General features: G+C 45.6%; 1 protein-coding gene and 1 pseudogene across 1 annotated transcript; both read right to left on the bottom strand.

Moving 5' to 3' along the window:
- Positions 1-1,472: 1,472 nt before the first annotated feature.
- On the bottom strand, positions 1,473-2,212 carry LOC138817106 (thioredoxin-dependent peroxide reductase, mitochondrial pseudogene; annotated as a pseudogene).
- A 17,617-nt stretch (positions 2,213-19,829) lies between these two features.
- Positions 19,830-27,832, bottom strand: Ccr4 (C-C motif chemokine receptor 4). Its single transcript, XM_070006497.1, has 2 exons — positions 27,792-27,832; positions 19,830-25,054 (listed from the first exon to the last, which is right to left on the bottom strand). Exon 2 carries the CDS (start codon positions 25,004-25,006, stop codon positions 23,924-23,926), a length of 1,083 nt encoding a protein of 360 aa, XP_069862598.1. The 5' UTR covers positions 25,007-25,054; positions 27,792-27,832; the 3' UTR covers positions 19,830-23,923.
- Between the last annotated feature and the right edge of the window lie 35 nt (positions 27,833-27,867).

The raw sequence follows: 27,867 nt of genomic DNA, 5'->3' as shown, positions 1-27,867 counted from the left end.
TGGTTTTCTGGTGGTTAACCCTTATCTAAAAACCTCACGGACTTTTCTGTCAGGACTGGCTTTGAACTGTGATCCTCAGATCTCAGCCTCATGAGTAGCTAGGATTATAGGTGTGAGCCACTGGTGCCTGGTGCACATTTTGTTTTATTGAGGTCAAAATTACATACTTTAAAATTCATACTAAGGCTGAATTACATGTATTTTACTGAATTTATACAGCTTGCCTTGCCCATTCTCTGGGGTTAGAACACTGGCTTCACCACAGAAAGTTCCTTCACACCCATTGGCACTGAGGCCGCCCTTCTACCTCTATGCCAGCTGTCTGTGCTCTAGAGTCTTTTTCTCTCTATACTTTTGCCATTAAAAAAAAAAATTAAAGGGGCTGGGAAGGTGGCTCAGTGGTAGAGCGCTTGCCTTGCATGCATGAGGCCCTGGGTTCGATTCCTCAGCACCACATAAGCAAAAAAAAAAAATTAAAGTAGGTTTATTTTTATGATATATTTTACATCAAGCACTTGAATCAAAACTCAATCTCTGTATTTAAAATAATCCTTTATAATTACATCTAATTATTATCTGAAAATACCCACTGAATGAAATCAGCAAATGAATAAAATAAGTAAAGTGACTGTACACTATAAACCTGGGCAGGATCATGCGTGATCATTCACGGAAGTCACATTGCCACCGTGTTTTAGTCTCGATTCACATTTATTTCCAGCACATAGACATCCATTTTGAGTGTTAGCTTAGACAACAGAGCCTAATAACGTAAAGCTATGTTGCCTTAGAGGAAATTCAGTTTAATACAAAGAACTTCAGGAAGAAAAATCAGGACCCTTAGACGGAACTATTCTGTGCTTGTATAACTTTGGTGCAGCTAAGGTTCAAGGACTAAAACTAAGGAAAAAGAGTGTTTCCTTTACCCATTGAAGACATGATCAATAAAGACATTGCCAAGAAGCCAGGCACAGCCAGGCACCAGTGGCTCTTGCCTGTAATCCTAGCTACTCAGGAGGCTGAGATCTGAGGATCATGGTTCAGAGCCAGCCGGGGCAGGAAAGTGTGTGAGACTCTTATCTCCAATTAACCACCAGAAAATTAGAAGTGGTGCTGTGGCTCAAGTGGTAGAGTGCTAGCGTTGAGCAAAAGGAGCTCAGGGACAGTGTCCAGGTCCAGAGTTCAAGCCCCAAGACAAAAAAAAAAAAAAAAGACATTGCCAAGGACAGACTTCTTAGCAACTAATCACCGGACAAAGTCTTATTCAGCTTTACAAAAAAGAAAAAGAAAAGAAAAAAGAAAACATTAAGAGTAATATCTCTCCAGGAAATGGAAACAAGAGGGTTTTCTTTGTTTAAAAAAAAGAGTAACATCTATAAATACAAGCACAATTGGGTTTTTTCTTCTATAAATAATCTTTGAAATGCCAAAAGGGCACCTGCTAAGGTAGTGAGACCTCAGGTACACAAAGATCATCTCCTGAGGGGCCTTCTCCAAGTATTCTTTGAGACTGGCTTGATTGTAGGGGAATGGGGTGTCCAGTTTGCAGGGCAGACTTCTCCATGGGTTTCCACAGATGGGAACATCTCTTCCATGCTCCGGCCCATTGGTAGGTAGGTCACTGACACTCATATGCTTGATGACACCATTGGGGTCAACTGTGAAGAGACCTCTGCGTGCAAGGCCAGGGCCTTCCAACAGCCCGCCATGGTCTGGGGAAATTGGTTAAATCCAACAAGAGTGTAATATTCATCTGGCCCAAGCCTCCATTCCTCCTTGGTGTATTGATCCAGGCAAGATGGCTAAAGTGGGAGTCCACCAAAACTGTGAGGACCTCACAGGTTACTTCATGAAACTCATTGGCTTTGTCACCAGAAGCAACAATGTCTGTAGGACACACAAAGGTGAAATCCAAAGGACAGAAGAAAAGCACCCAGTATTTCCCCTGAAAGTCAGCAAGACTAAGCTCTTTGCACTCTGTGGACAACAGCTGTGCCTTTAAAGTAAGGTATCTGCTGAGTGACAGCAGGAGCAGAAGATAAGGAACTAGTGCTAACGGTGAATTTTGCTTGAGTAGAGCCAGACCACAGTAGGTATGTCAAACATGTTCTTCTAGAAGCCTAAGGGCTGCAGAGGCAGAAATGCCCTGCGAGATGGTGCTTGCATGCCAGGCAACTGAGGCCTGGGGCAACCTCTCAGCAACTGCTGCCATCTTCAAGTACACTAGGTTGGCCTTTTTAGAAATTTTAGATAACTGGGACAACAAAGTATCAGATTCCTTGTCTGACTTCTTTCATTGAGCATCACATACACTCTTGAAGCTCACTCATATGGTGGCATGTCCAGAAACTGGTTCCTGTTTATTGCTGTATACTATGCCTTTGAAATAGCTCCCCTTTGTACTATTATGAATAATGCTGACATGGATGCCCTATTCAATTCTTTCTGTGATCATGGGGATTTTTTTTTTCTGATGATGATATCAGGGCTTAAACTTAGGGTCTCATGCTTCCTTGACTTGTTTGCTTGCTTGATGCTCTACCACTTGAGCCACACCCCCAGCCTGGCTTTTTTTGAATTTTTAAAAATTATTTTTATTTGAAAATGCTAAAAACAGAGGGGCTATAGTTACGTAAGTAGGCAAAGAGTACATTTCCTTTTGGACAATATCACCCCTTCCCTTGCTTTCTCCCAGTTTTTCCCTCCCATCCTCACCCACAAGTTGTGTAGTTTATTTGCCACATAGGGTCCAGTGAGTACCAATACTGCATTTATTCACCCTTTGTCCCTCCATTCTGTGCCTCCCCTTTTACTCCAAAGACATATAGACAAACAAATCATGCATGAAAAGAAAATAACAGCAAAATAGAAAAAGCCTCACTTCCATTTTCTGGAGTTCATTTGACAGATATTCTTTTTTATGATAAAAATCACATAGGCGGGGCTGGGAAGGTGGCTCAGTGGTAGAGCGTTTGCCTTGCATGCATGAGGCCCTGGGTTCCATTCCTCAGCACCACATAAGAAAAAAGAAAAAAAAAAAAAGCCAGAAGTGGCGCTGTGGTTCAAGTGGTAGAGCGCTAGCCTTGAGCTGAAGAGCTGAGGGACAGCGCCCAGGCCCAGAGTTCAGGCCCCACGACAGAACCCCCCCCCAAAAAAAAAAAATCACATAGGCATTGTGCCTTGTGTTCCTCTCCTAAGAATAACTTCTTTTGATTTCACTGTGTGTGAAGGCCTAGAGACCTGTATTGTTTATTATATCCCAATATTTTAGATCTAGCTTCTTCATATGAGAGAAAATATCCATCATTTTGTCTCTTTGAGCCAGGCTTTTTGCTGGTCATTTTGGAGATGAAATCTCTTAGATATTTCTGTCTGGGCTGGGCTTGAACCTCAATCCCCAGATCTCAGCCTTCCCAGTAGCTAAGATTATATACAGGTATGAGTCCTTACACATGGATATATGTGACGTTTGAAGAAAGTGCTAAGAATGATGAATAGGTGCAGGGGCAGATCCTTTCTGCTTCTGCCCTTTTCCCTTCTCTACATGAGGTTGTTTAGTAACTTTCTCTATTTGTCTTTTCAATGTATCTTTGTTTCTCAGTAAATCCAGCTTATTCAGAATGAGATTGTTGAGCTTTTGTCTAAGACTGGGTTATTTTTTGTTTTTTCAAATGTTTCCAAATAAGTGATGTGACTTTTGTCAGATGACACAAATAGGAAATGATCTTGTGTGGTATTTTCTCTCCCTTTTATGAAAAAGGAGTCAATTTCTGAAGTCACTTTTTAGTCATGAGAAGGATCTGTCTGGTCTATGGTAGAATTGCTCAATGTGGGCTGAGTGCATATGAGGACAGGCAAGTCAGGTCAATGTCCAAAAGATGGATGGGAGCAGGTGACTAACGTGTGGACCCATTTCCTGTCCCCATTTAACTGGGCTGTCCCTGCCTGAATCTTGCTATATAGAGTTGGATGTCTGGTGGCTTTCTGGCTGTAAATAACCCAGTGAAAATCTGGACTGGTTTCTCATCAGACCGTTGCCCCCCCCCCCCAGGGGCTTTCCCATGGGGGAGGAAGTTCATGTCCTGAGACTCCCAAACCAGCAGTGTTGTCTCCTAAGGCTGAACAGAACAGGCTCTAAGAACACAAACCCAGGTGATTCACTTTTCCCTCAGCAAGCATCCTCTTTATGGTCCTCACTTCATAGGCTTTTCAAATTAAATGATGTAATCGGGGTGTCAGTGGCTCACACCTGTAATCCTAGCTACTCAGGAGGCTGAGATCTAAGGATTGTGGTGGTTCAAAGCCAGCCCAGGCAGGACTAGAAGTGGCTCAAGTGGTAAAGCATTAGCCTTGAGCTAAAGAGCTCAGGGACAGTGCCCAGGCCCAGAGTTCAAACTCCACAACACACACACACACACACACACACACACACACACACACACACACACACACACACACACACACACACAAAGCTAGGTAGGACAGACAAATCTGAAAGACTACTGTCTCCAGTTAACCAGCAAAAAGTCATAAGTGGAGGAGTGGCTCAAATGGTAGAAACATCGAGGGAAAATGCTAAGCAAGAGCTCAAGGCCCTGAGTTCAACATACACACACCACCCACACGCATGTGAACATGTACTCTCCCTCTCCCTCTCTCTCTCACACACACGTGAAGGATATGTCTTGTGTGAACCAGAACACAGACAGGGGCCTACACAGAAAGGAAAAAGGGGGCTCTGACAATGAGCTGGGACTGCAGTGGGCACACAGGCCTACCGGAGGGACTCTGGGCTCAAGGACTGGCCTGCAGAGCTCTTCATCTGTTCAACTTCAACATTCCAAATTCTTCCCTTCCAGAAGGCTTCTGTTCCCTGGTTCTTAACTGGAAGAGTCTCTCCAGTGGCATCTCCTTTCCTTGCCCACAGGGCACTTGGTTGTTTTGTTTGTGTGCTGACCCTGAGGCTTGAACTCAGGTCTTGGGTACTATCCCTTAGCTTTTTTGCTCAAGACTGGTGCTTCTTTGAGTGGTGAATTCGGACTTTCTGGCCTGGCCTGGATTTGAGTCATGAGTCATGACCCTCAGAACTTAGCCTCCTGAATCACTAAGGTTACAGACATGAGTCACTGGCCTCTGACAAAATTCTTACTTATTTCTAGTGTATATAACTGTACAAAAGGCTTTCATGTGCTGTTTTCCATACATGCATATAATGTACTTGGATCAAATTCACCTCCTCTATTACTCTCTTAGTCCCAATGACTTTTTTTTTTTTTTTTTTTTTTTGGTCATGGAGCTTGAACTCGGCCTGGGTGCTGTCCCTCAGCTCTTCAGCTCAAGGTTAGCATTCTACCACTTGAGCCACACAGCACCACTTCCAGTTTTCTGATGGTTCATTGGAGATAAGAGTCTCACAGACTTTTCTGCCTGGGCTGGCTCTGACCTGCAATCCTCAGATCTCAGCCTCCTGAGTAACTAAGATTACAGGCGTGAGTCACCGGCACCTGGCTCAGGACTTCATTTTTTGAAACAATTTCTTTCTAGTGGTATGGGGCTTTGGATGCAGAATTTTGTGCTTATTAGGAATGTGCTCTGCTACATGAACGATTCCCCGGGCTCTTTTTGCTTTATTTTTCTGGATCAGGTCTTACGTTTTCCCTTCAGGCCATGTTCCTCCTACCTTGGCTCCCATGTAACTAAAATGACAGACATGCTGTACTTCAACCAATTTGTTACGATTGGGCTGGGAAGATGGCTCAGTGGTAGAGCGCTTGCCTTGCATTCCTGAGGCCCTGGGTTCGATTCCTCAGCACCAAATAAGCAGAAAAAGCTAAAAGTGGCACTGTGGCTCAAGTGGTAGAGCGCTAGCCTTGAGCTGAAGAGCTGAGGGACAGCGCCCAGGCCCAGAGTTCAGGCCCCACGACCAGACCCCCCCAAAAAAAAACAAAAACAAACAATTTGTTACTATTGGGTATCACTTAACTTTTTGCCTAGGCTAGCCCTGAACTGAGATCTTCCTGATTTCTGTCTCCTGAGTAGCTGTGATACAGGTACAATCCATTGAGCCTGGAAAATTTTTTTTTTTTTGGTGCTAATATTGGGGCTTGAACTCAACAGCCTTGGTATTGCTTGGTGTTCTACCACCTGAGCCACACCTCCAATTCTGGCTTTTTTGCTGGTTAATTGGAAAGAAGTGTCTCACATGTGTCTTCCTAAGCTGACTTGACACCGTGATCCTCAGATCTCAGCCTCCTGAGTAGCTAGGATTACAGGCATGAGCCACCAATGCCCCACCTTTTAAAAAAATTGGGGGCGGGGTCATAGGGCTTGAAGTTGTCCCTGAGCTTTTTTGCTCAAGTCTAGCGCTCTACCACTTGGAGCCACAGGGCCACTTCTGGTTTTCTGGTGGTTAATTGGAAATTAGAGTCTCATGGACTTTCCTTCCCAGGTTGGTTTCAAACCACGATCCTCAGATCTCAGCCTCCTGAGTAGCTAGGATTACAGGCGTGAGCCACGGATGCCTGGCTGCCCAGCTTTAATAAATGATTTTTTAACAAGTTTCATTACAAAATTCCTGTTGGGAGTCCCATGGACTACCTGGTATAGGAGCCTGCAACACAAGAACTGATTTCCCCTCCTGAAAACCGAACTGATGAGGTCATTTGTTCATTTTGATGATGTTACTGTGGGTCCTGGGGGGGGGGGTGAGGGATGGAGGTGGGGGCCTTTCATCTCCCACTTACAGAACAATGTTTCCTCCTCTTAACGCTGAGTCAGCTAAGCAACAGTTGGATGGGGACAAACATTCCTTCCAAAAGGAGTCTTCTGGTTTTCTTTTTTTTGGGCGGGGGGGGAGGCAGTCATGGTGCCTGAACTCTGGGCCTGGGCGCTGTCCCTCAGCTCTTCAGCTCAAGGCTAGTGCTCTACCACTTGAACCACAGCACCACTTCCAGCTTTTTCTGCTTATGTGGTGCTGAGGAATCGAACCCAGGGCCTCAAGGCTTGCAAGGCAAGCGCTCTACCACTGAGCCACCTTCCAGCCCCGAGTCTTCTGGTTTTCCTAGGCCCTTTCCTGTTAGGTGCCACTTGTTCTCCATCCCCTAGCTTTCTTCTCCTGTCAGCCTAACCGCAGCCTGTTCAAGGCAACACTGAGTAGCATCCTCAGAGTATATACAGTTGAACCTCCTCATCCATCGCTTTGCTTTCCATCTCCACTACAGCCCTCAAATCCAATTAATAATGGGCATATTCAAGGAGTGACACCTTCACATAACTTACATTAGTTATTGTTACGATTGTTCCTTTTTATCCGTTATTAATTTCTTCCCTTGCCTAATTTATAAGTCAGACTTTAGCTGGTGCTGGTAGCTCACACCTAGAATCCTGACTACTCACAAGGCTGAGGTCTAAGGATCACAGGTCCAGGCAGAAAGCTCTGTGAGTCTCTTCTATTCAATTAATCAGCTAAAAGCTGAAAGTGGAGATGTGGCTCAACTGTAGAGCACTAGCCTGGAGCAGACAAAGCCAAGTGAGAGCATGAGGCCCTGGGTTCAAGCCCCAGTACTAGCACCAACAAAGACAACACAAAACAAAACACCTTTATCATAGGTAGAGAAAGAAGAAAGGAGAATACATAGGTCCAGTGCTATCTTCACTTCCAGGACTGCATTGGGGGTCCTGGAATGTCCCCCCCAAGGCCAGGAACCTGGTGCTCACTAAGGAGTCATTAATGATGGCCACGGGAAGCAGAGCAGCGATTCCCATGCTTTAATCAGGAAAGGCCGCATAAATATCCGGGCACTGTGTCAGACTGTGGGCAAGCATCACGTTGGCAGAGCAGTCCATGGGCCCTGTGCAGAAGAGGAAGTAGGCAAGACAGAGAGGAAACTGACCCGTCCTCCAGTCTGAGGGCCCTGGGCTTTTTAAAACTCTGAATTCTCACTCAGGTTTCCACACTTCCTGTGGCACCCAGCCCCCTCTGGCCTTCCACTGACAGGGAGCCTTCGTGACAAGTACCCCAGGATTATTGCGCTTGTATTCATGGTACTGAGTAGGGCACGGCCAGCTGGTAGTAGTTCCCAGTCATCCATGCTTCTTGGATGGATGAGTGAATGTTTTTTTTTTTTGTGTGTGTGTGTGTGTGTGTGTGTGTGTGTGTGTGTGTGTGAGAGAGAGAGAGAGAGAGAGAGAGAGAGAGAGAGAGAGAGAGAGAGAGAGAGAGAGAGAGAGAGAGATCTAAACTGCTACTGGAACCTGAACTCAGAGCCTTGCATTCTCACTGGACTTTTCACTGAAGGCTGATGCTCCGCCACTTGAGCCACACCTCCACTTCCAGCTTTTTGCTGGTTAATTGAGATAAGGCTCTTGGATTGGTCTGCCCAGGTCCTCAGATCTCAGCTTCCTCAGTAGCTGGGATTATAGGTGTGAGCCTGGCTGACCTCATTCTCACACAGCCTGGGCTATGCCCAGCCTTCTTTCAGGAGTGCCGACATGGGTGGCTGCTCAGGCCCGTGGGCACTCTGTCTCTGTTTTGTTTTTTTGAGGGGGGGGGAGTTGTTGTTGCTATGGTCCTTTGGCTGTACTGGGATTTGAAATCAGGGTCTTGTAATTGCTAGGTAAGAGCTTTGCCTCATGAACCACTCCCCACGACCTCCTTCTCTTAAGATGTTGAAGGTTTCTTGAAAACTGGCCCAAGATTTCTGAGCCCCCTCGAGGGCTTTCTGGTGGTTTCCCCTGGGCTGGCCGGTCTGCCTCTGCTTCCACTGAATGGGTTCAGCTTATGGGGCCTCACCATCCCACACATCCTTCTGCAGAAGCTTTACTCAAATGTGGACCAGTTTCACGAGCCCTCACCCCTATCGGGCCCTAGGGATCTGTACTGTGACAGAAACGTTGAAGCCATTGGGTGGGGGACCATACATACTGCCATAGCACCCAACATTACACTACCCGGGGTCTTTGGGCTTTTGTTTTAGCCTTTTAAAATAGTATGTACATCACCCTGGCCTCAAACTGAGACTGAGCTACACAAGATAATTAAGAAATTCTCCCATCCAGGGCTAGGATTACAGATGTGCACCAAACCCAGCAGGACAGACCTGCTTTTTAAATTTTTTGCTTGCTCATAGAGGGTGCTTTACCACTACAGCCACACCTCCAGTTCTGGCATGTTAACTTCTGAAGATAGTGTCTTGAGGACTTTTCTCCCTGAACTGGCCTCAAATCACCATCCTCAGGCCTCAGCCTCCTACATACTAGGATTATAGACACGAGCCACCAATACCCATCTAATACTGTTTTTTTGGTGTGTGTGTGTGTGTATTGGTCATGGGGCTTGAACTCTGGGCCTGGGAGCAGTTCCTGAGTTCTTCAGCTCAAGGCAAGCACTCTACCACTTGGAGCCACAGCTTTACTTCCAGTTTTCTTGTAGTTAATTGGAGAGAAGACTCTCACTGACTTTACTGCCCAGGCTGGGCTTCAATCCCCATATCTCAGCCTCCTGAGTAGCTAAAATTACAGATGCAAGCCACTAGCGACCAACCTGATAGTTTGTTTAAAAAACCTTCTACCATCTTCCACATGGCTTGTGTATCTTCAGTGTTCCTCAAATGACACGTTTTCCTTTCTTCTCAAAGTCTAGCTCCTTTCAAGGGGCTCTGAGAGGCAGGAGGCTGCCAGGGAGAAAAGAGAGGGAGACAAGACAGAAGGAAATGGGGTTGGAGGTCACTACTTCCCATGGCCAAACCCTGGTACTAGTGAGCCAAAATAGAACCTCCACTTGGGTTTGGGGAGCTGTAAGCCACTGTTCCCAGGTCAAGCTTGTAGGGAAGAAGGCTCTGCGGCCCACCCAAGGCAGGCACAGAGGGGCGTGGTGTGGATTATCTCTGCTTGTGGACCAACGCAGCCTTGAAGCTTTCTCACCGGCCAGACATGGAGTGAACAGGGAAGTTTTCCACTGGCTTAGAGCAGCAGCTAGTACAAAAGGCCTTCAGTGACCCCATGTTTCCCACGTCCCAAGGGGCGTGGCAGAGGAGCTGAAGGAACCCAGGTTGTGGGAGTTCATGGATAGATGGCGAGGTGGAGACAAGATGAAGCGGCTCTCAGGAGGTGCTGACATGCGTCCTGACGAAGAGCAGAGTCGCTCTTCCCCCAGTCACACAGCCAGATGCTACTGAAGAAAGACACAGGATACAATGCCACCCAAGTTTCTGTCTTTGAAGGAACTGAGGTCTCAAAACTGGTCTAGACAGAAGTTTGTTCTAGAAGGAAGTGTGCCGTTAACACATGTCTCACCTCACATCTTTGGGTGTGATCCCCCTTGCCGGTGTCAACAAGTGTTTAATAACCTTTTATTCTTTCTCAGTGGGTATTATTCTGCTCAAGGTAGGTCAACATCCTTAAAACTGCTTTCCACGCTGTTCTATTGATTTTTGCCTCAACTGACCATTTGTGTGGATGGTTGATTTTATTTATTGCTTTAGTGGGTTTTTTCCCCTTCGGTTATGTGAATCTTGGACTTTGCGTTCACTTTTGCATAGGAGATTTTCTATTAGGTTTGTTGATAAGACACTACTATCTCTCCATCTCATCCCCTTTGCTTACCAAGATTGCCCCCTGAATTTGATAGTAAAAGCCTTTATGCAAGACCACTCCTCCTCTAGTTCCTGTGAGTAAAGATGATTCCATTCCTTGGGAGAAGTACTCAGGGCTTAACCAGTGCTTAACAGGGATACAAATGCCAGACTCGTGCAACTGAGTTGCACAATTCAGGCAGGTCAGGCTGAGGCTAGATTCCAGCATGGGTGTTGTGAAGGTTAATTTTATGTGGCAACATGGTTAAACCACAGGATGCCCAGACACTTGGTCAAACATAATTCTGGATGTGTCTGTGAGGGTGTTGTTTCTGGAAGGCACTAACATTGGAATCAAGAAATCCCTAGTATGACTGGGCCTCATCCAATGAGTTGGAAGCCAGAATAGAATATATACTAAGAGCCAGGCACTGGTGATTCATACCTGCAATCCTAGCTATTCAGCAGGCTGAGATCTGAGAATCATGGTTCAAAGCCAGCCTAGGCAGGCATGTCCAGGAGACTCTTATCTCCAATTAACCACCAGAAAACTGGAAGTGGAGCGGTGGCTCCAAGTGGCACAGTGCTAGCCTTGAGCAAAAGAGCTCAGGGACAGCGCCCAGGCCCTGAATTGAGGTCCCAGGACCAGAAAAAAAAATACTAAGAGGGAATGCCTGCCTGGCTGCCTTGAGCTGGCACAGTGGTCTCAGATTGAAACACTCCTTTGTCCCCGGGTCTCAAGCCTGTTGACTTCTTAAAGTGCATCAGAGGCCTTCCTGATTCTTGGGCCTTCAGAGAGAGACTGGACTGTTACCATCTGCTCTCCTGGCTCTCTAGCTTGCCAACTGAAGTCTTAGGACTCAGGTTCCCAAAGAGTGTGAGCCAGTGCCTTGTGACTTGCATTCTACCTCATTCTCCAGAAAGCCCCAACAGAACACATACTTCCTCACCGCCTCGCTCATCCTCCTGTTCCCAGACCGCAGCCCTGCAGTCACGGGTGGTGTAACACATCTCAGGCCAAACTTCCTGGGAACCCAGCTGAAGACTTCTTCCAGTGACTGTCCAGAGCCAGGACTGCGGTGGAGGTTTGGCCCTCCAGCACTGCCCTAGGTTAACATTAACCTCACTGTTGGGCCATGGGCTTGGGGACTGGTTTGTAGTTGGGAGTTTGTGTTTATCCTCTAGCTTAACGAGGTGAACATCTATCAGCCAGCAGTTTTTTAGTCTTCTTCCCCAAGTGGGTAGCAGTGAGCTTCTGTAACCTCTGGCCTTAAGGTCCATGCCCTCCCTCCCACTCCCCACCCCATCTATGTGGAGCAGTTAGCCCACAGGAGCTGAAAGGCAGCCACTGCCTGACTCAGGACTCAGGACCCGGCAATGTTATCTCAACTTTATTACACATTTGCGTCCATCTTCCCATTCTGGCTCTTAAAAATGCTTAGTCCTCTCTTTCCTAACACGTTATTTTCTTTGCTATAAAAATACATGTGTATTGATTGTGTGTGCGTGCACACACCAGCTAGTCATGAGGCTTGAACTCAGGGCCTGGGTGCTATCCCTGAGCTCTTTAGTTCAAAGCTAGTGCTCTACCACTTAAGAGCCACAGCACCACTTCTGATTTTCTGGTGGTTAATTGGAGATAAGAATCTCATGGACTTTTCTGCCCAGGCTGGCTTTGAACTTGATCATCAGCTCTCACACCTCCTGAGTAGTTAGGATTATAGATGTGAGCTACTGGCACGTGGCTTTTCTGAGGTTTTTTGCTCAAGGCTAGTGCTCTACCACTTGAGCCACAGCTCCACTTTCAGCTTTTAGCGAGAAGAGTCTCACAAATTTTCCTGCCCAGCTGGCTTTAGAACTCGATCCTCAGATCTAAACCTCCGGAGTAGCTAGGATTACAGGCGTGAGCCACTGGTGCCCAGCTTCAGCTTCCCATTTTTTTTTTTTGGAGGGGGGTTCAGTCATGGGGCCTGAACTCTGGGCCTGGGCGCTGTCCCTCAGCTCTTCAGCTCAAGGCTAGCACTCTACCACTTGAGCCACAGCGCCACTTCGGCTTTTTTCTTATGTGGTGCTGAGGAATCAAACCCAGGGCCTCAATCCTGCAAGGCAAGTGCTCTAACACTGAGCCACCTTCCCAGCTTCACACTTTTTAATCAAACTCCTTCACCCCTTAAAGCCGCAAACCCTATCACCACTCAGCAGTCACTATACATCGCCAGCTTCTCTCTCTTCTCTCCTACTTTTCTAAAAATTTCCATAACCCAATACTAACAAGGAAAAAACATCTACAATCACATTTTCTGCTAAGAATCTGATGGCTCTTGTGTTAAAATCTGTGACCAGTTTTGGGTTAATTTTTGTGAATGGGGTATAGCAGCAGTCCAGCTGTGTTCTTTGCCACATGAGGCTAGGCAGCTGTTGAGAGATCAGCTGTTGCAAAAACACTGAACTATCCTGGCTCATTTGTAAAAAATAATATCAGTCCATAAATGTGAGGATTTATTTCTGAGCTCTTGATCCTGCTTCATCTATGCATCTGCCCTTCTACCGTAACAGTCTTCTTTTTGCCTTCGCTGTGGTAACGTAGTTCTTCCTTTCCAAATGTTCTAGGTTCCATTCACTTCCATGTGAATTCTAGCATCTGTTTGTCAATTTCTGCAAAAAGCCAGCTGGAATTATGACAAGGATTGTGTGGAATGTAAAAATACAATCATCTTAACTACTGCCTTCAAGTCAATAAGCATAGACTGTAATTACATTTGTTTAGGTAGCCCTTAACTTAGTCTCATGTTTTCTAGCTTTTAATATGCAAATGTTAGCCAAGTATTGGTGGCTCACACCTATAATCTCAGCTACTGAGAGGCTGCTGAGCTACTGAGATCTGAGGATGGAGGTTTTAAACCAGCCTAGAAAGAAAAGTCTGAATTCTTACCTCTAAGCAGCAAAATGCCAGAAATGGAGATGTGGCTCATTGGTAGAAGGCCAGGCTTTGAAGAAAAAGCCAAATAAACTAGTAGGGTGCGGGTGGCTCACGCCTGTAATCCTAGCTACTCAGGAAGCCGAGATCTGAGGATTGCAGTTCAAAGCCAGCCCAGACAGGAAACTCTGTGATACTCTTATCTCCAATAAACCTCTAGAAAACCAGACGTGGTGCTGTGGCTCAAGCGGTAGAGTGCTCACCTTGAGCTGAAGAGCGCAGAGACAGCGCCCAAGCGGAGTTCAAGCCCCATGACTGACCAAAAAAAAAAAAAAAAGCCAAATAAGAGCACAAGGACCTGAATTCAAGCTCTAGTACCAGCAGCAAATTTTATACTTCTTTTTTTTTTTTTTTTTGGGTCCGGTTGTGGGGCCTGAACTCTGGGCCTGGGCACTGTCCCTCAGCTCTTCAGCTCAAGGCTAGCGCTCTACCACTTGCGCCACAGCGCCACTTCCGGCTTTTTTCTTTTTTCTTATGTGGTGCTGAGGAATGGAACCCAGGGCCTCATGCATGCAAGGCAAGCGCTCTACCACTGAGCCACCTTCCCAGCCCCAAATTTTATACTTCTTAAGCTTATTCCTACTCTCCAACATTATGGCAATGGCATTTTTTTTTTCATTTTTGGACTAACTACTTAACTGCTACTAAATAGAAAAAGTGCAGTTGATTTTTGTATGTTAATATTGGGTGCTGCCACTTGAGCTCATTTGTTAGCTCTAATAAATATTTCTGTGTAGATTCCTTAGATTTTTTTTTCTTTTTTTTTTTTTTTGTCAGTCTTGGGGCTTGAACTCAGGGCCTGGACACTGTCCCTGAGCTTCTTTTGCTCAAGACTAGCATTCTACCACTTGAGCCACAGCACCACTTCTGGCTTTTTTTGTTTATGTGGTACTGAGGAATGGAACCCAAGGCTTCATGCATATGAAGCAATCACTCTAGCACTAAGCCACATGCCCAGCCTCCTTAGAATTTTTTACAAGATCATGTTATACCGAGTTTTCTTTCTTCCCAAACTGCATGTCCCCTCCTTCCTCTGTCTGTCTTTCTCATTGGATCTCCAGTATAACATGAATAGAAGTTCCCATTTTTTTTCTTGTTCCCAATTTTGGGGGGAAGCATCCTCCACTCTTTAGTGACATGCTTAAAAATATTTTTGGATGTCATTGTATGATACAACAAAGTTACATTGTTCCTGGGTAAATGTATTCTAGATTTAAGTTCCGCTTTACAAAGTATTTTCAAGCAATTTTTCAACAGTAGCATTTGTACCCAGTCATTTTCAAACTTGGTTGTATTATTTTTCATATTTAATGAGCGCTGCACGTTGGGGAAGAGGAAGACCTCCAAACTTTGTCTCCTTGATGGGGCACTTAGTGGGTCTCTAACCATCAAGTTCTCAGATTACAGATGAGTCCTTCATTTCTAACTTGTATTTACCTTTTGCCCAAACTCTAAATTCCTCATTTGTTCTAAGAGGATCTCAGCTAGATCATACATTCCACCTAAACCATTGTTCATTTTACATGATTTTTTTTTTTATTATAGCACCAAGTTAGAAGGAAACCCTGTAACCAAGACAACCGAAGTTGTCTTGTCTTGTCTTTCATGCAGGTCCTTTTCCTGCCTGCTGGCCTCCAATAGTATTGGTTTATCTTATAAAGACCAAAACCTTCTGTGGACTCTTCACATGCTATCTTGTACTCATCTCCAACAATAAAAAGACTGACGTCAACATCTTCAAAGTATCACACATCTCTGTGGGCAGGTGTCACATCAGGATGGCATCCACATACTTAACTCACCTGCCCACTGTGGCTTTATAGAATACACGAATATCTGTGGACTCTTCTCCCAAGATGGAAATACAATACCTTGATTGCTTTGGCAGATTATGAAAATAATACATGTTTAGAGAAATTAAACCTCGAAGCAGAGTATCATGTGCCTACAGTCCCAGCTATTAAAAAGGCCAAGACAGGAGTATCACTAGTGTTCTGGAGTTCAAAGCCAGCCTGGAAAACATAGCTACACTTTTTTTTTTTTTTTTAAAGAAAAGGTCTCACTCTGGCTCTGGTTGGCCTCAATTCTGCATCAGCCTGCTTGGCCCTGGGCTTATTGGGGTGTGCCTTCAGGGGGCTGCAGTAGCTGGTCTCAGCTTCTGCACAGCCCTTCCTGCAGGAAGCAACCGGCCCTGCCTTTCTCTTCATTTTTTTTCCCCACAACTTTTGCCTCATATCTGGTGCTCTGGGCAGATTATGTTGGAATCCGTATTTTCAAATTTTATTGCAGAGGCATTTATGAGTTTTAAAATTCTTGCTTTCTTGATGTTCTTTCAGTTTCCCAGAGGTGGAAATGCAGACTCTTACACATTTGTTCATGAAGTAATAGTTGACCTAAAACCCACCCACTATTTCTGGAACAATTCACTCAGTCCTTGAACATAGCCGTGTAAAATTTTATTAGAAACACATTGGGGATTTTGGTGATAGGACTAGTGAACTTTGTGTAGTTGAATAGAAACTTGACTTGCCACTCCAGATTACTTACAAGATAGGACATTCATAAAAGTTTAAAAAAAAAACTGAGTGAATTCTGCATTTTACTATACAGTGAGATTGTGGTTACTGTTGGCAGAGTTAGCTCAGTTCTTGATTAGAATACTGTTTCTTCTGAACCTCAGTCCTCCTACATTTACATTTTTGTGTGTGTGCCAGTAGGGGAGCTTGAATTCAGAACCTGGGTGCTGTCCCTGAGCTTTTTTTTTTTTTTTTGGTCGATCATGGGGCTTGAACTCTGGGCTTGGGCACTGTCCTTGCACTCTTGAGCTCAAGGTGAGCGCTCTACCACTTGAGCCACAGCGCCACATCTGGTTTTCTAGAGGTTTATTGGAGATAAGAGTCTCACGGAGTTTCCTGCCTGACCTGGCTTTGAACCGTGATCTTCAGATCTCAGCCTCCTGAGTAGCTAGTGAGCTACCGGTACCTGGCCTTCCCCGAGCATTTTTGCTCAAGACTAGTGCTCGATCACTTGAGCCACAGCTCCACTTGTAGATTTTTTGCTGGTTAACTGGAGATAGGAGTCTTTTCCTGCCTGAGCTGGTTTGAACTGTGATCCTCAGATCTCAGCCTTCTAAGTAGCTAGAATTACAGGTATGAGCCACTGACACCAGCCTTCATATCTTTTTTTTTGATCGATTGTAGGGCTTGAACTCTGGGCCTGGGTGCTGTCCCTCAGCTCTTCAGTTCAAGGCTAGCACTCTACCACTTGAGCCACAGCACCACTTCTGGCTTTTTCTGCTTATGTGGTGCTGAGAATCAAACCCAGGGCCTCATGCATGCAAGGCCAGCCACCTTCCCAGCCCAGCCTTCATATTTTTTAAAAAGTTGAAATGAGTTTTACTATATGAAAGCAGCACTTAATGTATTTCCAATTTTCTGAAGAATTTAGAATCTTTAAGTACGTAAGTACATTTGGAAGTACTGTGATTCAAAGCCAGCCTAGTCCCTGAGTTCAAGCCCCAGTACTGACCTACACACATGCACACACGTGCACACGTGCACGCACACACACACACACACACACACACACACACACACACACACTCACTCACTCTGAAGTGAATGAAGCCTGAGTCTGCTTTACTCAAGCTGAGAAAGGCTGGGGATGGAGCCATCACTGACAAGAACATGACTCAGAATGTCAGGTGCTGTGGCGTGACCAAGGGCAGAGGGTGGTATAGGGGAAGATGCCTTGGGTTTACAGGGGCAAACTACAGAGGAAGCCAAGGTTAGACTGAAGTAGAGTACAAAAACTCAGTCAGGAGGGGAGGAAGAGAAGGGGAATAAGGCCAAGATTATGTCTCATTTTCCAACACTTGGGGCAGTGTCCAGTCATGTGAGTTGTTCGCCTGCCCCAGTAGGAATCAGCAATCACTGCTTTATGCAGGAGGTAGATTTCACAGTGAGCCTGTTTGGGAACAGCATCTCTAAGGACATAGAAGAGTTAACCTGTATCTCAGCCACCCTCAGAGTTGACCCAAACCTAAGTGACAGGGAAAATGCTTGGCTCCTCATTATCCACTCACTGGATATGAGCCCCCAGGGAAGGGCACTTCCTGGAGGAAGCCTACTTGAGACATCAACTGCCAAGATGCAGAGCTGGTACAGTCCATGCTGGGGTGGACAGTGCACCATTCAGTCCACTGCAGGAGGAAGCCACATCAGTCATTCCAGACCATCCTAGCTACTCGGGAGGCAGAGATCTGAGGATCATGGTTCAAATCCAGCCTAAGCAGTAAAGTCTGTGATTTTTGTTTTGTTTTTTGGGGGGTGTCGATTGTGGGGTTTAAATTCAGGGCCTAGGTGCTATCCCTGACCTTTTCTGCTCAAGGCTAGCACTCTACCACTTTGAGCCACAGCTCCACTTCTGGTTTTCTGGTGGTTAATTGGAGAGTAGAGTCTCAGGAACTTTCCTGCCTGAGCTGGCATCAAACCATAATTCTCAGATCTCAGCCTCCTGAGTAGCTAGGAATATAGGTATGAGTCACCAGCACCCTGCTGTAATACAGACTCTAATAAACCACAGCAATTAAAAGCTAGAAGTAGAGCTCTGGCTCAAGTAGTAGAGCATTAACCTTGGGCAAAAGCAGCTTAGGGACAGTGCCCAGGCCCTGAGTTGGAGCCCCAGAACTGGCACAAAAAAATAATTCCAGATTCTTACCTCTTAGATCTCACTTCCTGTGTCTTCTCTGTCCCAGGAATCTACCGCCTCTCCCATCTTCCTGCTGCCCTGCCATCCCATCAGCCTCCTCCCCTCCCAACAAAATGGTGCTCCTCCTACAAAGTCTATCTTAGAAGCTAATTGTATTATGAAAACCCGCAATGGAATCAGCTTCTTCCTCTGGAACGGTGGCTGCCACAGTTGTCTTGTGTACGCTATAGCTAATCTGGTTTTCTCTTATCAGATTGTAAATCTCCTAGTCCCTTTCTTGTTACCTTTTAGTATTCTGCTTGGTGAAAACCAGGCATTAAACAGGTAGAAATTAATTGCATCAAATAGTCCTAAAATCTGTTGTGTTTCTTATGGGGAAAAACAAATCTTTCTGAAGGCCTGGAGACCCTTTCAGCCTGCATTTTGCCTTCTCATGGGAAGTAAGTGAAACTTAGCAGAACTTGAGCATCTGCTATGGAACAGGTATTGGTTGGGCTATTCTATTGTTATTTAGGGGTGAGGGAAGAAATCACACAAAATCTAGGCAGAGGTGGTTTATGCCTCTAATTAATCTTAGCTACTCAGGAGGCTGAAATCTGGGGATCATGGTTCACAGCAGGCTGGGCAGAAAAGTCTGAGAGGTTTTTATTTATTTTTGTTGGTCACGGGACTTGAACTCATGGCTTGAGTGCTGTCCCTGAGCTCTTTTTGTTCAAGGCTAGCACTCTACCACTTTGAGCCACAGCTCTACTTCTGTTTTTCTGGTAGTTTATTGGAAATAAGAGTCTCACAGACTCTCCTGCCCAGGCTGGCTTTGAACTGTGATCCTCAGCTCCTGAGTAGGTAGGATTACCAAGCGTGAACCACTTGCAATGGCTGTCAGAGATCATCTCCTTTTTTTTTCACTCCTGGGGTGTGAACTCAGGGCCTGGGCACTGTCCCTGAGCTTATTTTGCTCAAGGTCAGCACTCTTACCACTTGAGCCACGATGCCACTTCTGGCTTTTTCTATTTATGTAGTACCAAGGAATTGAACCCAGGTCACTCCAGGACAAGCACTCTACCACGAAGCCACATTCTCAGCCCCCTTGTGGCTCAGGTGGTAGAGTGCTTGCCTAACGTGAAAAAGCTAAGGGACAACATCCAGGCCCCCAGTTCAAGCCCTAGGAACATGCATGCACACCCTCACATATGCATGCCCACACCTATACAACACACACATACACACACAAAATCACACAAAATCCACCATTTTAATACATACAATTCAGTATCAGTATAGTCACAATATTTTACAGCCCATTGACTCTGCAGTTCCAAAGCTTTAATGTCATACCAAAAGTAAATGCACTTCCGTCACTCGGAAACAAATGACACCTGTGTGCCCCAGGTAATCAATGCAGAAACCAGGCTGGCTTGCTTTCTGTATCCCGTTACTGAACGAAGATATTTTCGTTTGGTGGTTCTGAGTCATGTTTGGGAGATGCTAAATACCTGTCCTGAGGGTACCCCCGCCCCCCCCCCTCCACTTTGGTTGGAGAATGAAAGCCAATAGAGCACAACCCACCACTCCCTCTCAGTATTTTGGTTCATCAAATTGTTTTTTGTTTTGTGGCTGGTGTGTGTGCACATGTGTATGTGTACAGCGGGGTTTGAATTCAGGGCCTGAGGCATAATCCCTTAGCTTTTTTCTGCTCAAGGCTGGTGCTCTACCACTTGAGTCACACTTCCAATTCCAGCTTTTTGCTGGTTAATTGGAGTTAACTGAGTCTCATGGACTTTCTTACTAGCCCTAGCTAACCATGATCCTCAGATCTCAGGCTCCTGAGTAGCTTGGATTACAAGCATGAGCCACCAGCACCCAACATGCACTACATTTTTATGTCATCGTGATTAAATAAGCATAATTGCAAGCTCTACCAGGAACAGGCTAAGTACATCCCAAAGCTCTTTTTAGGACTTAGGAACACAGATACTTTGCAAGAATTGTCTTACTCCTTTTGTTTGCTTTTGCAGTGGTACCAACATTTAACTCAGAGCTTTATGCTTGCTTGACAGGTACTTTACCACTTAAGCTACACTTTCAGCTTAGCTTTTTGTTGGCTATTTGGGAAATGGAGTCTCAGAATTTTCTGGTCAGGCTGGTCACTAACAGATCCTTCTGATCACAACTTTCTGGATTGCTGGAACTACAGGTAGAAGCCTCTTTTGCCCAACTTATTCTATCACTCTGAAATGCATCCCATGTAACAGAGGAGGAAACCGAAGCTGACAGGGAAGTAACACATTCAGGCTCACAGATTCTGCATACCCTGCATACCCCTAATTTTGTATTCCCTTTTCTACAAGTCCAACACAACATAGGAACTCTTTTTCCACCCCAAGTGGATAATTTCACAGCCAGCAACTATGATTTCTTCCCTAGGGCTGAGTCCATAGCATCTACAACATGCATACCAGCAGCTCTGATTCTCAGCCCCATCAGTGAACAGGCTCAGGAAGGACTGGGAAAAAAAGTCATTTATTTTCTACAAAAGCAACAACAACTAATACCACTTAATGGGAGTACATGCTTGTGGTCCCAGAAACTTGGAAGGTAGAGAGAGGGGGAACACAGTCCCAGACTAAATTATCAAGAGACTTTATCTGTAAAACTTTATCTGAAAGCCGGGCGCTGGTGGCTCACGCCTGTAATTCTAGCTACTCAGGAGGCTGAGATCTGAGGATCGCGGTTCAAAGCCAGCCCGGGCAGGAGAGACCGTGAGACTCCTATCTCCAATAAACCACCAGAAAACCGGAAGTGGCGCTGTAGCTCAAGTGGTAGAGCGCTCGCCTAGAGCTGAAGAGCTGAGGGACAGCGCCCAGGCCCAGAGTTCAAGCCCCACGACCGACCAAAAAAAAAACAAAACAAAACCAAAAAAAACTTTATCTGAAAAGTGAAAGGGCTAGGAAGTTATGATGCAAGTGGTAGAGTACTTGCCTAGTAAGACAATGTACTGAGTTTGATCCCAGTTCATGCACGCACCCATGCATGCACACTCAACATTTTTCTTTTTTTTTTTTTTTTGGGTCCGGTTGTGGGGCCTGAACTCTGGGCCTGGGCGCTGTCCCTCAGCTCTTCAGCTCAAGGCTAGTGCTCTACCACTTGAGCCACAGTGCCACTTCCAGCTTTTTGCTTATGTGGTGCTGAGGAATCGAACTCAGGGCCTCATGCATGCAAGGCAAGCACTCTACCACTGGGCCACCTTCCCAGCCCCCACACTCAACATTTTTCTGAAAATTCTTTTTTTTTTTTTTTTTTTGGTGCTCATACTGAAATTGAAGTCAGGGCCTTGCACTATCGCTTGGCTTTTTCACTTACAGTCAGCACAATACCACTTGAGCCTTGCTTCTACTTCCAGCTTTTTGCTGATTAACTGGAAACAAAAGTCTTGTGGATTTGTTGCCTGGGCTGGATTTGAACTATGATCCTCAGATTTCAGCCTCCTGAGTAGCTAGGATTATAGGCATGAGCCACCAGCACCTAGCCTGGAAATGTACTTTGTAAAAAAAAAAAAAAAAAAAAAAAAAAAAAGGCTTATAAGGCATGCAATAATGTGTCAACATAATTGAAGCATTTTAATATAATAGCTTGCAAAGATAGCTTTTCTTAGAGACAGAGGTTTAACAGACTTCATTGGAATCTTTGTTAAAAACTTATCAATTCATCTCAAAAGTATATAACATGACAAAGGATTAAAATAATTTGTAACACTGACTAACTCAAACTCTTGAACTACCCAAAATGTAAAGGAAGGGATGCCTTGTACAATTTCATAATTTTAAAAGATATTTTTATGCCATAATCAGCGTTTACTTGATAACTTTTACTTCAATTGATGGTCCATCTCCTCATACTTTACCTGTCTACCTTATTTTTATTTTTTATTTTTTGCCAGTCCTGGGGCTTGAACTCAGGGCCTGGGCACTGTCCCTGAAATTCTTTTGCTCAAGGTTAGCCTCTACCACTTGAGCCACAGCACTTGTGGCTTTTTCTGTTTATGTGGTGCCGAGGAATCAAACCCAGGGCTTCATGCATGGCAAATACTCTACCACTGAGCCACATTCCCAGCCCCTTATTTTTAATTTTGAAGGCTGTTTGTAAGCAAGTAAAAGGCCTAGGTAAATGTATTCTGGGACTGGGAATAATATTAGTCTTAATACAATTATTGCAGTGTTGGGGCTCAAATCCAGAGCCTCACACAGACAAGGCACATACCACTTCAATTATGAGGTCTGGGAGTATAGCTTTATTAAGATTTACAACAGCTCACACTTTAAAGATTATTTCAGACCAGGCACCAGTGGCTCACACCTGTAATCAATCTTAGCTACTCAGGAGGCTGAGATCTGAGGAACATGGTTGAAAGCCAGCCCGGGCAGGAAAGTCCATGAGACTCTTATCTCCAATTAACCACCAGAAAACTGGAAGTGGCACTGTGGCTCAAGTGGTAGTGCACTCGCCTTGAGCTGAAGAGCTCAGAGACAGCACACAGGCCCAGAGTTCAAGCCCCATGACTGACCAAAAAAAAAAAAAGATTATTTGGGGACACAGAGCTGAATCTTGTTTTTTGTTTTTGTGTTTTGATGCAAGTTCTTGCTATGCCTCAAACCAAGATCCTCCTCCAACACCTCCTAAGTAGCTAGTATTGTAGGTATTTGTACCTACATCCAGGACCTATGGATTATTTTAAAGATTTGCATATCATTTTAAAAATAATATCCCCAAATTCAACTGTTTGAATTTCAGTAAGTATTCTTGGATTCTAAATAAAAATTTCTCTTCGATTCCTATTTTCCATTTGGAAATCAAACTGTGCTAAGCCTTCATATACTTACATCAGCAGCAGAAAAAAAATTGGCTTCGATTAAAAAAAAAAATCAAGGGGCTGGGAAGTTGGCTCAGTGGCAAAGCGCTTTCGTTGCATGCCTGAGGCCCTGAGTTCGATTCCTCAGCACCACATAAGCAAAAAGAAAAAAGCCTGAAGTGGCACTGTGGCTCAAGTGGTGGTAGAGCGCTAGCCTTGAGCTGAAGAGCTGAGGGACAGCGCCCAGGCCCAGAGTTCAGGCCCCATGACCGGACCCCCCCCCAAAAAAGGAGGAGGCAACAATGCTTGATAAGAAATGTACTCATTACCTTGCTCATGGAACTGTAACCCCTCTGTACAGTATTTTCACAATAAAAACTTATTAAAAAAAAAATCAACACCGAAGTGTCATTGTTGCTGTATACATTCACAGAATATACAATGTTTCAGGCACTAGACTGAAGACACACCATGACCGCCAATCCAAGTTGTTTTTTTTTTTATACCCTTTCACAAAAGTTAGAGCGGACAGAGGGCCGCTTCCATCCGCAGAAGGGGTTGTGCAGCACTTTCTCTTCCACAGAATCTACAACTCCTTAAAGGCCATGATGCTTAGAACTCTGCTCAGATTTGCTCCTCCATGCAGGCAGGCCTGGCGGGAGGAGGTGTGGTCAGATGTCACGGGAAGGGGGGGTGCCCACTGCAGGCTGAGGAGCCCTTGCTCATGAACACTTGCACAGGATATTCTTACTAAACAAGCACACTGGTAAGGAAGCTACAAATGTGGGAAGCTGGTGAACTGTTTTGCATTTCCATTGTCTACAAGGCATCACGGAGATCATGATCCACAGTGGACTGGGTGTAAGAGGAGCTGGGGATGTCTGCAGAATACATCTGGAGGAGCCCACAGGGTTGGCACAGCATGAAGGGGCCCCTGCAGGTTTTAAAGAGCTGTACGATGTACTTGCGAAACTTCTCCCCCAGGAAAAAGTAGATGATTGGATTGAGGCAGCAGTGGACGAAAGCCAAGGTTTCTGTGGCCTGGATGGCGTAGTCCAGATACCTCTCGAAGGTGCAGTGCTGGAGAACTTCCAGCTCCACCAGGGTCTCCAGGAAGAGTACCACATTGTACGGCGTCCAGAACCCAAGGAAGAGGACGACCACGGCGAAGATCATCTTCACCGCCTTGTTCTTCTTCTCATTTTTACAATGCTGCAAGGTCCGGATGATCATGGAGTAGCAAAACAGCATGACCCCCAGGGGGATCAACAGCCCTAAAATGTTGATCTCCAGGGAGCTCAGAACCTTCCACGTCGTGGCATTGACAGAGTACTTGGTTTTGCAATAGGTGTGGTTGCGCTCGGTGTAACAAGTGCTGAACAGCAGGCCCGGAAGGGAGGCGAACACAGCCACAGACCACGTCACCAAGCTAGTGATGACCCCATAGGTCAGGGTTCGCGCTCTCAAGGAAAACACCGCATGCACGATTGCCAGGTACCTGTCGATGCTCATGAGCATGATGAAGAATATGCCACTGTAAAAACCTACCAAGTAGATCCAGGAGATAACCTTGCACAGACTGAGTCCAAACACCCACTGATCGGCAGCGTAGTAGCCCCAGAAAGGGAGGGAAAGCACAAAGAGCAGATCCGAGATGGCAAGGTTGAGCAGGTACACGTCCGTCATGGACTTGAGCCTCTTGTACTTGAATAGCACCAGGACCACCACAGAGTTTCCAAACAGACCGAACAGGAAGACCAAGGAGTAAAGAGGAGGCAGGAAGAGCTCCCCAAAGGCCTTGACACCTTCTTTGGTACAAGGTTTGGGGATGTTCTCATCCAGGTAGTAGCTACTGTACATGCTGTCATCTGTGGTGGTGTCTGCCACATTTGTGGGGTTCATTTCGTAACTCTACAGGCTCCTCGACTGGTCTGGGCCAACCAGAGGAAGCTAATGAGAGGAAGAGCAGAGATTTCTTTAAGAACCAAGCAAGAGTACTACAGGCAGGACACAGCTTCCCCCCATCAGCACACGCTCTTCCCAAGGGAAAGGTCCCAAAGCTTCCTAGTGCCCTGCTGCCACACGAAATAATCCAGCCTTGATGGGGTTCACATGTCAATCTTCTCATCTTCTGCCAGGAAGTGCAGTTCACGTTTGTGAGGGAAGTGAAATTTCCCTTTCAAGTGGCACCCGTTAAGGTTGTGCCTCCAGGAGTTGGATTCACTTTCAAGAATGACCAGATCAGTTGCTCTTCCCAATAGGATGTGACTGCACCCAGGCAGTCATCACCAGCAGATGAGAAAGAATGTATGCATAGCGCTCAGTGGTAGAGCGCGTGTCTGGACATACAGGTAGGTCCCTGGGTTCAAATAATGTGCTGTCTCAACACAGCTCAAATAATAATAGTAGTAACATAATGAATCTATATGTTTTTCTAGATTTTAGTTCTTTTTTTTTTTTTTGTCAGTCATGGGGCTTGAACTCTGGGCCTGGGCGCTGTCCCTCAGCTCTTCAGCTTAAGGCTAGTGCTCTACCACTTGAACTACAGCGCCACTTTCGGCTTTCTGGTGGTTTATTGGAGATAAGAGTCTCGTGGACTTTCCTGTGGGGGCTGGCTTTGAACTGTGATCCTCAGATCTCAGCCTCCTGAATAGCTAGGATTACAGGTGTGAGCCACCAGCACCTGGATGTCCAAGTGCTTTTTATTTGCTCAAAAGTAACACTCTACAATTTGAACTGAAGCTTCACTTCCAGCTTTTTGGTGCTTTATTGGAGATAAGAGTCTCATGGACATCCAGGTGCCGATGGCTCACCCTGTAATCCTAGCTACTCAGGAGGCTGAGATCTGAGGATGATGGTTCAAAGTCAGCCCTGGCAGAAAAGTCTAAGATACTATTATCTACAATAAATTACTCAGAAACAACAAAAACAGAAGTAACCCTGTGGCCCAAGTGGTACAGTGCTATCCTTGAGCACAAGAGGCTTAGGGACAGTGCCCAGGCCCCAAGTTCAAGCCTCAAGACCAGCCAAAAATAATAATAATAATAATAATAATAATCTCACAAACTTCCCTTCCCAGACTGGGTTTGAACCATGATCCCCAGATCTCAGCCTCCTGAGTAGCTAGGACTATAGATATAAGCTATTGGTACCCAGCTTTCTTTAGGTATTCTTCTTCTTTAAGAAGGAAGCTAGGTTAGTAGTCACTTGCCCCTACATAAAAAGAAATGCCTCCTGCATGCTTTGTACTGTATAGATCTTCAAGTACTTTCCTGTCTTGTACATTCACTCCCATCCCAACAAAATTCTCACACTCTCACCTAAGCAAGCACAATTGACTGGTGGTAAATATGTTCTGTGATTAAGTGAGCTCTGCAGCTGTGGTCTTTGAAGCACAAGTCTCAAGGATGTACTGATAAACCAGGTCTCAGTGGTAAGTGGCAAAAAGCTGTGACTTGCTGGCCAATTCCAGGCTACGAACTACACTACAAACCTGCTCAACATGTTAAGCCAGCTCCTGCACCCTAGGAGCTCCTCTCAGGTGGGGACGTGCAGAGCCTTCTGATCTGGACAGCCAGTGATGCCTGGGTCAATCTGATGCTAATGTAGCAAGTGTGTTTATAAGGCTTTTCAGGAGGAAGTACATACTAAGTTGGATAATTTGAGGGAACTTTTTGGTCTAATCAAAATTAGATATAAAACCAACCTATGCACTGAATTCTTTTTTTTGTGGGGGGAATTTAGCCTGACATAGAAAGGTATACCAGAGCCAAAAAGGGCATTGCTCCTCACCCACCTTGGTGTCTTGTCTCAACTGGTGACCCACACGCTCCTCTGAGGAGCAGAGCAATTCATGAAGGACTCAGGACCACCGCTGGCTGCACCCCTTATAACACTTGTCACTCTGCTTGATAATTCATACCTAATCCCTTAGGTCTCCACCATTGCCCACCTGCAGCCTTCCCACCACGCAGCAGAATACCGAAAACCATGTCCCTCCACAGGGAGATTTGGAATTTATCTTAAAATTGCATGAGGGGCTGGGAAGGTGGCTCAGTGGTAGAGTGCTTGCCTTGCATGCATGAGGCCCAGGGTTCCATTCCTTAGCACCACATAAGCAGAAAAAAGCCAGAAGTGGCACTGGGGCTCAAATGGTAGAGCACTAGCCTTGAGCTGAAGAGCTGAGGGACAGCGCCCAGGCCCAGAGTTCAGGCCCTACAACCAACCAAAAAAAAAAAAAAAAAAAAAAAAAAAGCATATGAAAGGCCTGATGCTGTTCCACAAGCTCTCCAAAAAATCTGTACCAGTGAAAGGGTAAAACTAAGGCTGAGGATGTGAGGAGTCTTAGAACAAGCAAGAAGGAGAGCTGGTTAAAGATTCTCATTCTGCAGGTCTTCTATGTGTCGTGTTTCTTAGTCTGGGATCTTGACAGAAGCAAGAAGCAGGACAGTGTGGAGTTTTGATGACAGTCATTGGGGTATCTGGGGCTTGATTGCGGAGGAAGAGCCCAATATCTGAATGGCAGCAGGTGAGAAATGGAAAAGTGAAGAGACAATATAGCAGGACAGAGATGCCTGAATGCGGAGGCTGCGTGAGTGGCTGGCCAGCTGTTGAAGCTGCCTCTGGGCCACGTGTCTGGAGAGCAGTGGGTGGCCAGAGGCCCTGGGAACACCCCCACCCCACTTACCTTGCGTTTCTGGAAGTGGCTCTGAGGAAGATCTGTGAGGCAGTGCCAGGCTTGCTCAAGCAGCACAGGTGCTTTG

Source organism: Dipodomys merriami, unplaced genomic scaffold (genome assembly GCF_024711535.1).
Source record: "Dipodomys merriami isolate MVZ:Mamm:240054 unplaced genomic scaffold, mDipMer1.0.p SCAF_7, whole genome shotgun sequence".
NCBI lineage: Eukaryota > Metazoa > Chordata > Mammalia > Rodentia > Heteromyidae > Dipodomys > Dipodomys merriami.
The sequence above is the reverse complement of the archived record's forward strand: the minus strand, read 5'-3'. Positions and strand labels throughout refer to the sequence as shown.